This window comes from Saccostrea echinata, unplaced genomic scaffold (genome assembly GCF_033153115.1).
Source record: "Saccostrea echinata isolate AGI-Se365-2 ecotype Australia unplaced genomic scaffold, CSIRO_AGI_Sech_v1 ptg000008l, whole genome shotgun sequence".
Lineage (NCBI taxonomy): Eukaryota > Metazoa > Mollusca > Bivalvia > Ostreida > Ostreidae > Saccostrea > Saccostrea echinata.
Window position 1 is genome coordinate 9,356,392 of NW_026889757.1, and position 13,093 is coordinate 9,369,484.

Sequence of the window (13,093 nt, forward strand, 5' to 3'; positions counted from 1 at the left end):
AACTATTCAGTGAGTACTGAAAAAATACAGATTTATGTATTTGAACCAACTTAAACAAGAGAAAGCTTTAATGTTTCGGGTGAATTTCTGCAAGGGGAAATCTTCGTTGTAGAACACCATATGCAATAGTCATCTGAAATATATTCTAAAAGCTTTGTACCTCTAGCATGAGTACTCTTAAAACAAATGTAAATTGTGCCTGAAGTGAAATTGGTAACAATTCATAATTTTGTATCACCTTGTCATGACAGGAGTAATATTTAGCGAAAAAAATCAATGAAGTAAAATTTATATATATGTATTGATTTATTTCAGACAGAGATTTGGACGGTATACTATTATAAAATTACTCAATTACATGTGTTAAATACACACACTGACAATAAAATAATCTTAACAAATTATACACAAATAAATTCACTCAGACTGGAATGACAAATTAGAACAATGTTGATATATAATATATCTATATAAAGACACAAAGAAATATGAGCTTGTTCAACAGCTTCTAAGACAAGGACGATGTTGTGATGAATGTATTCAGTCTCAGTCCAATGTTTAATAGAGCCGATTGTGGAGGTGAGATTAATGCCGAGGGTGGCCAAATGTTACCATGACTGTGATGATGACCTGTTTAAAGTGCTTCTTGATCTTTATGAAAATATGATCTTTTTGAATATGATCAGTCTATAATTGTTGGCACATGTTGCATCAGCACTAGAAATTTTTATTCATTACATAATTTTATCACTATGTAAACATCTAGAACTGTTTTTGATGTTCAGTACTTTAATGTTTAGAGCCCAACTAACTGCTAAAACACTCAAAACTTGCTTGTATAAGATTAACAACCTGTAGTTTGAATTACAACATAGGCAAGCTATGCAGAACTGGTTTTCACTTGTTCCTTGGAGCAGAACATATTACTGGCACGTCATTCTTTCACACTTACAATGTTTTGAAATGCATAAGTAATATACCACAATTAAGTAAACATTCACGTAATACTTGAATCTTGGTTTGCTACAGTTCTATTCTGTAGACGGGTGGTTCACAAATGTGGTACAATAAATTAATGTTGCAGATTAAACACACAAATTTTTGTCTCACAGCTCGATCAGCAAGCTTCCTTCTACTCCAAGTTTTTAACGTTATGTTTTGCCTTGTAAAACTTTGACAAGCTTGCTACAGTGTGTGTGTACGGTGGCATTACCCTGACCATGACTGCTATGAACACTTCGATTAACCTGTACCAGGTGGGAATGGGACATGATGGAGGATGACGGGCGTGGGGTGTTGGCAACAGTGACGTTGTTCAGTTTGTCTATTGCATTGTGGGAAATCATCTCCTACAAATACACACAGACAAAAAAGATACAGTAAAACCTTGTTATCTCAAACTCAAGGAGGTCAAGAAACTGAGGATTCACAATACTGGGGTTAAAATACATAGTGATTGGGACTTCAGAATCTCTAGAACTGAAATTTCAACTAAATTTTTTCATAAATTCATTTTTGCATATCTTCAAATTCCATAAAAAGCTGCATTATTCGAGTATTTAATAAGGTATTATTTGTTTATAAAACAATCTATTGATAATCCACTTTATTACTTTATTATATTTGGTTTGTACAGCCATTCTCACCTTTCTCAGCTCCTCTAACTTTGTCAGACTTCTCAGAGCCAGTATTGCACTAATTTGAACACTCTGTTGTTGTTCATGACAGGCCAAATCTAATAACCTATAATCCAATAATTCAAATATTTACCAAGCTTCACACAAACTTTTAAGAATACATATTAGTAAAGATCATATACGACATATTTAAGCAATCTGTAATAAATGAATTGAACGAATAATTCACAATAAAAATCAGTTTTGGTTAACTTGAGTGCTTTATTCAGGGTCAGCTTACACAAGTCTGACTGTGATGTGGGCTATCAAATTTGGTGTGAAATATTCTGATATCTCAACATACATGTATCTTAGTGTTTTTCCTGGATTCTTGTTCTTTCAAACAAGTGTCAGCCTTGCGAGTCTTTTTTTTTTTTACCTGTTAACTTTTAGGCTTATGATATTTCACAGGAGGGTTTATGTATTGCATAACATTAAGACCCATGTGATTACATACTTGATGTCTGAATAAATTCTTTTAAAGCAATATGAGCTGTATTTTTGAGAATTTAATTTTGCTAATAAAATGTGGTATTTTGATGAAGTTTTATGTAATTTTATCCTTTTTGATAAATTTGACTTAAATTAAGTATTAAATTGTTTCAGAAAAAAGACTTCTGTACATCGAACATATAGTACTATATAAGGAATTAATATTGTACAGGACGACAATAATGTAATTCTGCTTCAACTAAAGCTTAAAAATAGTTCTTCCATCGCAAATATGAACAACAGAAGTTTATAAACATTCTTCTTTCCTGTCATTGAAATTGTTAATTACAATTTTGCAACAAAAATTTCTGACATCAAAGTTGCAGCTCATATTGCTTTAAATATATGTTTGATGAGAGTAAAGGGAAAGGGAAGGGAAAGTTTATAATTTTTAATGACATGTTCCTACTAATAAACAGTGTGTAATTTTTAACTCTTCACTTCCATAGGAAAAACATTGCATGTTTTAAATCTAAAGCTTGTTGTTCAAAGCCAGAGATTGTTGACACGATTAGCTAGTAATATTGCTCTGGCCCAAACTTCTATCTCTAAGGTACTGGTTATAACATATAGCAAATACCATGAAATAAGTGCATCATTATAACTGAGCATGCTTTACAACAATCATTATGACCCCTATATGACCTTTACATATTAGTTAGATACTAGTCATATATATGAAGTGTACAAAAATGTTTTTAATCTGGAAATTATTTTACCTGACAATAACTTTGGATTTCTTTAAATCAGACACCAGTACATTGGAATGAATTCCAAAATTGCCACAAGCACCTGTGTAACAAGAATCAATGGTTACAATGTATAGTATTTATTCTTAAAAATAACAGGATGCATTCATGTAATTAAGTTTAACACATTTACTCCAAAACATACTAATCTACAAGTAAAAAAATGTTTGCAATGAGGGCTAATGCATCAAACTAAGAATTAAAGTATGTACAGAGGACATCAGTTCTAGAAATGGAATGCATCAGTATAAAACATTTTTTTAAAGTTTTGAATACTCTGTGAAAAAGGAAACAAAGGTAATCAGAGATTACAGAGCTCACCTCAACGAATGTTGTCTTTAAGTAAGGCAAAGTCCCACACTAAACTAATGATCTAGTAGTGTGCAACCCTAGATGCAACATTTATGCAATTTTGGTCTGATAGGGCTTGCAGTTACTTTGGAATGGACTTATCTAAAAACTTTAAACAAGTTACTCATCCAGAAAATGTAAGTCAAATCTAGCATCTGAAGCAAGTTTAAGGATATTCATCCTTTAATGCAGCATCCACGCAAGTTTGGTTCAGATAGACCTTTTAGTTTTTTGGGAATGGACCTGCTCCAAAAACTTTAACCTCCTCACTCATCCAGAAAATGTAGGTCAGATCCAGCATCCAAAGCAAGTCTAGTAGTGTGCATCCTTAGATGTATCATCCATGCAAGTTTGGTCAACATAGGACTTATAGTTACCTGGAAATGAGATCTGCTCCAAAAACTTTAACCTGGTCACTCTTCCAGAAAATATAGATAGGTCAGATCCAGCATCTGAAGCAAGTCCAGTAGTGTGCATCCTTAGATGTATCATGCGTGCAAGTTTGATCAACAAAGGACTTGTATGTTACTTGGAAATGAGTTCTGCTCCAAAATCTTTAACCTGGTCACTCATCCGGAAAATGTAGGTCAGGTTTAGCATCCAAAGCAAGCCTGATAGTGTACATCCTTAGATGTATCATCCATACAAGTTTGGTCAACATAGGACTTATAGTTACTTGAAAATGAGACTGGCTCCAAAAACTTTAACCTGCACCAAAAACATTAACCTGGTCATTCTTTAACTGAAATTGCAGCATCTGAAACCTTGACTAGTACAATGAAACACACTAGAAGCATCTTCCATGCATCTCTGATTAGGCTGTTTAAAATTAATTCTATGTTTAACGTAACCCGCGCACGTAGGTTCAGGAGAAATCTGTCTTTGAAAAAAACAAACAGTTCGGAATTTCATATATCTGTTCCGGTTTGGTTCTACATTTAACGACTTAATTCTGCATCCCTTAGTGACAGAAAATGTGCTTTGATACCGAAGTTGGTGTCTTACTAAAAGAAAACTAGTGAATTAAACAGTATGGGATCATAAATGTACCGTATTTGGCTGAATATGATACGCACTTTTTTCCCAAAATAATTTTCTGTGAGAAAGGGGTGCATATTTTACACCACAATGGGATTTTGATAGGTTTTTCTTTCATATGAAACACGCCTATCATATGCACATACCTAGAGACTTGTGCAATTTCCTGCTGTTTATCGCCGTATTTAAAACTTCGAAAGTTATTGTTGGAATGTAGACTTGTTAAAAATGTTATATTTATAACCTTTTGATAGTTAAATTAAATTTAAAAGCAAGTTAAAATTAATTTTAGCTGCATGTTCATCGTCTCCGTGTAGGCCGCCATTAACTATGTTATTTATAGATGTTCACACATTCCTTTGCCACGTGCTTCCGTAAACATAGTACACATGTACCTAATCAGTCAGACACTCGGTCAAAAAAGTAATGTCATTTTTTAATTAATGAAATACAATATAATAAAATTTTATTTTAGGTTTTAAATAACTCAGTGAAAATTCATTTCAACATAAACACCCCTCTATACGTCCCAATGAATGGAAGCCAATGTTGTGAACACGTGCGCTTGTCACTGTACCCCTCAACACCCCTCCAGGCATTTCAATTGTTTACCGACTCCAAAGCATTGTTTTTACAGATAGAGCACTGATTATTTACTGCCCTTATTAATGGCTTTATTTTCTTTGTTAAAAATCGGGGGTTGGTTTATGATCTTTTGTATGTATAAGCGTGTGTTGATTACGACACATTAAACAGTTAAACGCTTGTTAAATGTAATTTTACTTTATCTTATATCGGCCTCATGTTAAAATGGTTGAGAGTTAAAAAATGAAATATGAAGTATGTTGAAACTTAAGTGTTATCATTTACTCGTGCTCTGTAGAAAATAAGATATCCACGAAGATTACCTCGATGCATGAAGACATATATCCCACCTTTGTACATCATTTTTCACAGCTTTGGAGGTGTGTTGATAACTTTACTTTATACACTTGTTAAATTTTGATTTTATTTTTATAACATCAGCTATTTATTTAATTAATTTCAAGTTCAAAAGAGGAAAATCGTAGTCTATGAATACTTTGATGTTGCAATATCGCTTGCCCTGTTAAATTTACATAATTTTCAATATGATTACCTTAAACTAAAAATAAATATGACAACTGTTAAACTTGCAACAATATCTCGTGCTTTGTTGAAATAAAATTATTTCCACAAAGAATAGTTAGAATATGGCGACGTATAATTTCAGTACCACCGTTTGCCAAAAAAAATTAATAATAAACTCTGTTAATACTTTAATGCAACATTATCTCGTGCTTTGTTAAAATAAATAATTTCCTCCAGATTGCCGCGATATGGAAAGTCAAGATTAAAAATAAAAACGCATTTGAATAAAATATCGTGTTCTGTAAATTTTCGGCACTTTATCTCCGCGCCGATTTTCATAGCAAATTACCGCGATTTTCAAAAGTTCAGAACACCGCTTGGTAAAATTTTCTGTTGCGTATAATACAACCGAACTGCGTTATTTTCCCCAGTTTCAGGCTCAAAAAGGGGGGTGCGTATTTTACACCAATGCATATTATATTCGGCCAAATACGGTACTAAGTAAAAAATAGATGATTTTATGACTGAAGTTAATGACAAGGTCAAGTTTGTTGAGTTTTTATCAGTTTTTGTATCACAGACTCTCAGTTAGTAATTATGTTGGCTGAACTATTCATTGTATTTAGAGAGAATTGCAAAACTTTTTAATGTCTAACTGATTGCAAAGTGTGTCAAAAACAAAGATTTTATAATATACAGTGAAATGCTTCATCTAAATTTTATTTGATAGTTTCATCTTAAAATATTTCTGTAAAAATTTAAAGTAACATTAAGATTATTGATATCTTCATAAATGTAGCATTCATGTACCTACAAATGGCTACATTTTTAGGGAAAGTTCATACTAGTCATTGCCATTTGAGCAGGGAGAAGCTTACAGAAGATAGAGCCTTTCAAGTGAAGGGGAGTAAGGAAAGTAATTAGGGTATTCCAAGAAGTGAAGAATCCTGTCATGTGTGGAATTCAAGGTAAAATAATCTAACACCTATGGTCCAAATATAGTATTTACACTTTCAAAACTAAATGCTAGTACCGGTAGCTCTAGTACTATGAGTAGAAAAACAGCAGAATTCAATTTCGAGATATTTTCAATTTTATAATGTACTACATACTTTCAACATAATTTTAATTGTAGATATCGATCAACTATTCCCATAAGAAGAAGCATTTTCCTACAGGATACCATGGACGTATGGCAATATAAATCCAAAGGACAAAAAGCCACTCTCCTGTACATTCAGTCTACATTGTTTGCTCACAAAAGGATTCAACTCTATATACATACTAAGGAAAAACTCTGCTTAGGAAATTAGACTTGGATGTCATATCCAATACTTTTATTACTCAATAGTGTTTTTTAACGTACTGAATTCACAAATGTTTAAAATTTTCGTTTGTTTATAATTTTTTTTCCTCCCTCCGTCGTAGGTTTTGAATTTTAGAGGTGACATTAAACGTAGAATTAACTTTGAACTGCCTTAATTTAGGGCATAAAAGTACCTGAAAAAAAATCTGCTCCAAAAACTTTAACCTGGGACGCCAACGCCGATGGTATTACTTAAACTCCCCCAACTTGTTGAGGTGAGCTAAAATGGAATATGAATGCAAGCTCAGGACAAGGATGATTATCTCTGTGTTCACCTGACTGAGCTGTATGTATGCAAGTTGAGCACCTGAGTAAGATAGGCACTGGAATTTTAGCTGTCTTCACAGGACTTTTTTGTGAAAAAATAGATATTTTAAATAGCAGAAAGTTTTGGGACATTTTACAGGCACAGATCCAGGAATTTTTTCCAGGGAAAGGGGGGAGGGGGGGGGTGGAGGTCACCCCAGTAAAAAAAATTCCAATCCAGAAATTTCCTGACAACCAAAATAAATAAGTAAAAAAAACCTTCACTCCTATATCTAATGTATCCCAAAAATCCCCAAATGTCTTTTTTTATTTGCTTCAGTATATACTTTTGATAACTCTGCAAATTCCAGGGGTAAAGTGTCTATAAATCGAAACAAAAAAAAACATGCAAGGACACATGTTCATTCTTTTTAAAGATTAATAGATAAATTATATTTGCTATGAAAAATTCTAGCATTTTAAGTAATTTAATTTAATCTGGTAATTACGGTAATTTCCAGATATAGCAAAATATGTATGCATCCTGGTAGTACTGCAATCACTTGGTGTTAATTGTTCAGTCAGGATTTCTGTGGAACAACAAATCCCATCCTTCCCACTATTTTCTTATTAAAAAACAAGACATTATCCCATGCACGTACAGATCGAAGATGTAAATCAACTGGCCAAATGAAATTAAATTCCTAGGTGACTGTTGGACTTTTCAGCATTCAATAAAAGCAAAACAACTTTAGAAATTAAGTGGAGTTCCATTGTGATTTTTTTTCATTTAGAGTACTTGTAATTGGTTGTATTGAACGTCTACTAAACCATACATCTATATGTAATATATGGGCCCCAAAGAAAAGAAAACTAATGCAGAAGCAATTGGAATTATTCAGAATTCGTTGATCACTACAAATCTTTACTGAACATTCAATATACTAATGAAGAGAGCTCAAAATATAGGTATACTGGAACTAAATCCATTAGACTTTTTGTTTACTCAAGATGAAATAGAACAAAGCATTTTGAAGCTGAGAAATGGTAAAAAGTGCTGGGCCTGACTTAATTTTAAATGAGTTTATCAAAATAAACAATACTACCTTTTTACCAGTTCTTACAAAACTGTTTAATAATATTTTACTTAAAAATGGAAAAATGTCCAAAGAATGGAACCTTTCCCTTGATTATTACATCGTTATATAAAAATGAAGACCCCATTAATACAAACAATTACAGAGGTCTCAGTGTTACAAATTATTTAGGAAAACTTTTTACAGACCTTTTACAGAAATGCTTAGATGCAAAAAACCTATTAAACCAATATCAATCTGGATTTAGAAAAGGTCATAGGACCACCGATAATATATTTGTACTAAAAAAAATTTGTAAACAAACATTTTTATACAAAGAAAAGAATTTATATGTGTGCTTTGTAGATATTTCAAAAGCATTTCATACTGTGTGGAGATCTGCACTTTTATACAAACTGAATAAAAAGAGGCCCAAAGGCCTTTAATCACTCTTTTAATGAATAATGTACAACCCTATTGCTTCTTATCTAAGCCTCTTAATATCCTAAATATTTAGATAAAACCTTGAAATTCAAAAAAGAAGGTCAATGTGACCTACTTTTTGGTTGAAACATTTTGAGGACCCAAGATGCATCAACTAATAAAATTTGATGATACAAGTCTCTGACAATTTGAAATATTCAGATTCCAAAACTAACAAAACATAATTTTAGGTCAACTTTGAAGTGACCTTGAGACCACACCCTTTGCCCAAATGTGATGCCTTGAACAATTTTTAATCTAGAACATATCTCCATCCTTATGTGTAAGTTTGGTGATAATCTGCCCAGGGGTTCTTGAGAAGAAGATTCTTTAGCAACCAGTACTTTTGTTTTTATTGTCCCCCGCTTCCGCAAAAGCAAGGGGACATTATATCTCATTCGTCTGTCAGCCGGTCTGTCTGTCACAAAAACTTTAACCTTGGTCATAACTTTTGAATGAGAAGAGATAGGGCTTTCATATTTCACATGTAAATTACCTGTGACAAGACCTTTCCAAATATGCTATTATGTTTGACCCCATGACCTTGACCTCAAAGTTTGACCTTCTTTTAAAAAATTTTAACATTACTTTAAGTTGGTCATAACTTTTGAAAGAGAAATATAGGGCTTTCACATAACACATGTATATTACTTGTTAGGGCTTTTAGTTACTTGGTAATGAGACCTGCTCTAAAAAACTTTAACCCGGTCACTCATCTGGAAAATGTAGGTCAGATCCAGCATCCAAAGCAAGTCCAGTAGTGTGCATCCTTAGATGTATCATCCATGCAAGTTTGGTCAATATAGGGCTTATAGTTACTTGGTAATGAGACCTGCTCTAAAAACTTTAACCTGGTCACTCATCCGGAAAATGTAGGTCAGATCCAGCATCCGAAGCAAGTGTGGTAGTGTGCATCCTTAGATGTATCATCCATGCAAGTTTGGTCAATACAGGGCTTATCGTTACTTGGAAATGAGACCTGCTCCAAAAACTTTAACCTGCTCTAAGAACTTTAACCTGCTCCAAAAACATTAACCTGGTCATTCTTCAGCTGAAATTACAGCATCTGAAACCTTGACCTTGACTTGAAACATACTAGAAGCATCCTCCATGCATCCCTGATTAATATAAGGCACAGAAGTACTTGAAAAGAAAACTGCACCAAAAACTTTAAGCTGGGATGCCGACGCAGAGGGTATTTAACATAAGCTCCCCCAACTTTGTTGAGGTGAGCTAAAAAACAGATGTTATGATTTTTTCAAGAAAATCAGTTGATGTAACATCATTTAGATCTTATTTCAATCACCAAATGATTAACTAAGGCCAACAATAAAAAATGATTTGTTTGATGTATTCCTACAGATCCATTAAAATTGCCCCTACCCAATAATTTTTTTCAGTACTTCAAATTCCTTTCTTTTTCAAATAGATTATCTGTATTGTTTTCAAAGTTAAGGTCTATCAATTTTCTAAGATACTTTTCAAGATTAAAGATTATACAGAAAAAGATAATTTATTTAATTTTTTTATCTGTCAGGTGTTTATAATGAAAATTTCTAGGTCTGTGGTTTATAAACAATTGTTAAAATGTTAGAAAATATTGGAAAAAAAGGTCTATCTACCTACCTACCCACCTTGAAAAATGTGGGTCGTAGTACATCAATCAAAAACAAGAACTGTCCAAAATGGACAAATACCCCCCGCAGGGTTTTATCAGAGAAGGTGCCAAGTCACTAATACTAGTATTTGATGGATCTAAGAGGTGTTCACAATTTGTTTAAACATTTAGAGGGAAAACTGGTAATTGCTCATTATATTTTTTTAATGAATGAAACTAAGGCGCAGCCTGATACAACATCAATACTTATAATAACATTTTTTTTATTACAATGAAAAAATAAATAACAATTTTTCAAGTATTTTTCTGTTGGAAAGTATGGATGTATTATTTATCCATTTTTTCTACAGTGACTATAGGTCAAGATCATGACACACCCTCAGGTCATAAGCAATCTTTGTGTTAAGTGGAAACTCCCAACATCCCAACATTATTCTCCATAAGGCCAAACAAAAAATATGTGTGGTTCTGGTTACACCTCCAAAAACATTAGGGTAGGTAAGTAGGGATTTTTTTTTTTTTTAATTTTACAAAATGATTTTCTAAATTTTTCTAAATAATACCTATCACTGCTTTGCAAGTGGCATTTAGATGTGGCGTGATAATATACAAGTCAACATTGGTAGGGACACCCTAGTTATGAATATGAAACAAATATTTTTAAATCAAAAATAATAAACCCACTAAAAATCTTATTAATTTCTTTTTGTAAAAAAAAAAAAAGTCGAGGTGAACATCCTGTTTTTAAATCCATGTTTATAAAAGAAATTAATGACTTTTATCCAGAGTAATTCTTATTTTATTTAATAATAAATATTGAACGATAAACTAGAAAACGGACATAGAGTACTGCTAAGAGCTGTCAGAGGAAATATATTTCATATTGTTAAAATTTTAAATTCTTACAATGAAAACTTTTTGCCTCATTGAAGACTTTATACTTCCAAGCTCATTTCTCATATGTATTGGTACTATGTAAGTTAACTTTATTCAGGTAAATTCAGCTGTCTTGTTTTTCACTTTTCCTCATCAACTGTTTTTTTTTTCTACTTTCGGTTTAAAAGAAACGATCTTGATTTAAACATTGTTAAATTATTTAATAATTTACAAGTTAATCTATCTTACACATTGGGCTATTTCTTGCATAATCAATGCAATCAAATGATGTTTTCTCATGTTATCTTCTCCCTAACTCCCAAAGGCATATTACCTGGCCAGCTGTCTGTCTATTTATTTAATTTTGGCAAGCAAAAACAAAACAAAACAAAAAACATGGTGCTGGAAAAAAGGAATGCTTCCGCGCTATGCTAGCTTGCTTTAGATTTAACACTATTAATTGAACACTTGCACTAAGTGTTGAAACGATGTTTTGCTTGGAGGCTGCCATTGCTGAAACTAAAACTAATACCAGAGCCAATGACGGAAAGCGGGGAAAATTCCGGAAAAAATATGAAAATTGCCGGAAAAAAGTTTAGGGTCGGGGGTATAAAATAGGGACCGGAACCACACATATTTTTTTATTTGGCCTAAGAAAGATACAGCCGGACATGAATTATGAACTTTTTCTGTCAGTGACCTTGAACTTGCACAAATGACCTTGGGTCAAGGTCATGACACACCCTCAGGTCATAAGCAATCTTTGTGTAAAATGGGAACTCAGAAAGTTTATCCATAAGAAAGATATGGACTGGACATGAGTTATGAACCTTTTCTCTCAGTGACCTTGAACTTGCCCAAATGACCTTGGGGCAAGGTCATGACACACCCTCAGGTCATGAACAATCTTTGTTTGTAGTAGTAGATTCTAATGTTCCTCCGTAAGAAAGATATGGACCGGACACGTTTGCACAGACAGACAGACGGACAAGGTGATTCCTATATACCCCCCCAAACTTCGTTTGCGGGGGGTATAAAAATTTAAATGATGGCCTAATGTATATATATTTTTAAGTGTTGTGTTCAGATCTGATGGAAAAATGAAATTTGCAGCTAAACACCTATCATGACATGCTAGGAAAGCATATTAAGCTATTAAATCAAATTTTCCTGCCAATATTAATTTTCAACTGAAATTATGTTAAAATTATATGTCAATGATATTACTATAAACATATGGATAACTGACTTCAAATGTGATTTAATGTCTTCAGACCGATTTCCTTTTGAAAAAACACACCACCTAATATTTAAAGACATATTAGGGGTACATAGAACATGTAGAAAGGCATCAAATCTTGATGTTTTATTTGAATTACTATGTTTTCCTTTGTACTATTTATGTTATGAATAGGCAAAGAAACTGTCTTCATTACTACAACAAGAGGCCCCTGGGTCACAACACTAACCTGAATCAATATGGCCCTGTTGTTCTTCATCAGCAGATTTCTTCTCCTATATATTTATATGTAAAGCTTTGATCGCATGTTCTTAAGCCATACCTTATCCCCAGGTGCCATGTTCTGAACGGAATTGAATCCAAACTATCTGAGGATGCTTCCATATTCATGGGGGAGGGGGCATGATTTGAACAAACTTGAAACTACACTACCTGAGAATGCTTCCCTATCAATATGACTAATTGTGGCTTTATTGTTCTTGAGAAGAAGATTTTAAAAGCTTTTCCTTTATATTTCAATGTAAAACTTTGATCCCCTTTTGTGCCTCCACCCTATCCCCTGGGGTCATCATTTGAACAACTGGAATCTATACTACCTGAGGATGCTTCCATATCAATATGACTATTTGTGGTTTTGTTGTTTTTGAGATTTTTAAAGATTTTTCATATATATTTGCATGTAAAACTTTGATTTCCCATTGTGGCCCCACCCTATCCCAAGGGGTCATGATTTGAACAAACTGGTATCTACATTACTGTGGATGATTCCATA

The 13,093-nt window shown here is 33.0% G+C and overlaps 1 protein-coding gene across 1 annotated transcript in view; it reads right to left on the reverse strand.

Annotated features, from left to right (window-relative positions):
- Positions 1-312: 312 nt before the first annotated feature.
- LOC133181045 (serine/threonine-protein kinase 36-like) overlaps positions 313-13,093 on the reverse strand; it is a 47,785-nt gene continuing 35,004 nt past the window's right edge. The window contains exons 30-32 of the mRNA XM_061315573.1: positions 2,888-2,960; positions 1,647-1,743; positions 313-1,349 (exon numbers count right to left, since the gene is read on the reverse strand). Coding sequence (XP_061171557.1) covers positions 1,152-1,349; positions 1,647-1,743; positions 2,888-2,960 — 368 coding nt within the window. The 3' untranslated portion in view covers positions 313-1,151. The remainder of the gene's footprint in view (positions 1,350-1,646; positions 1,744-2,887; positions 2,961-13,093) is intronic.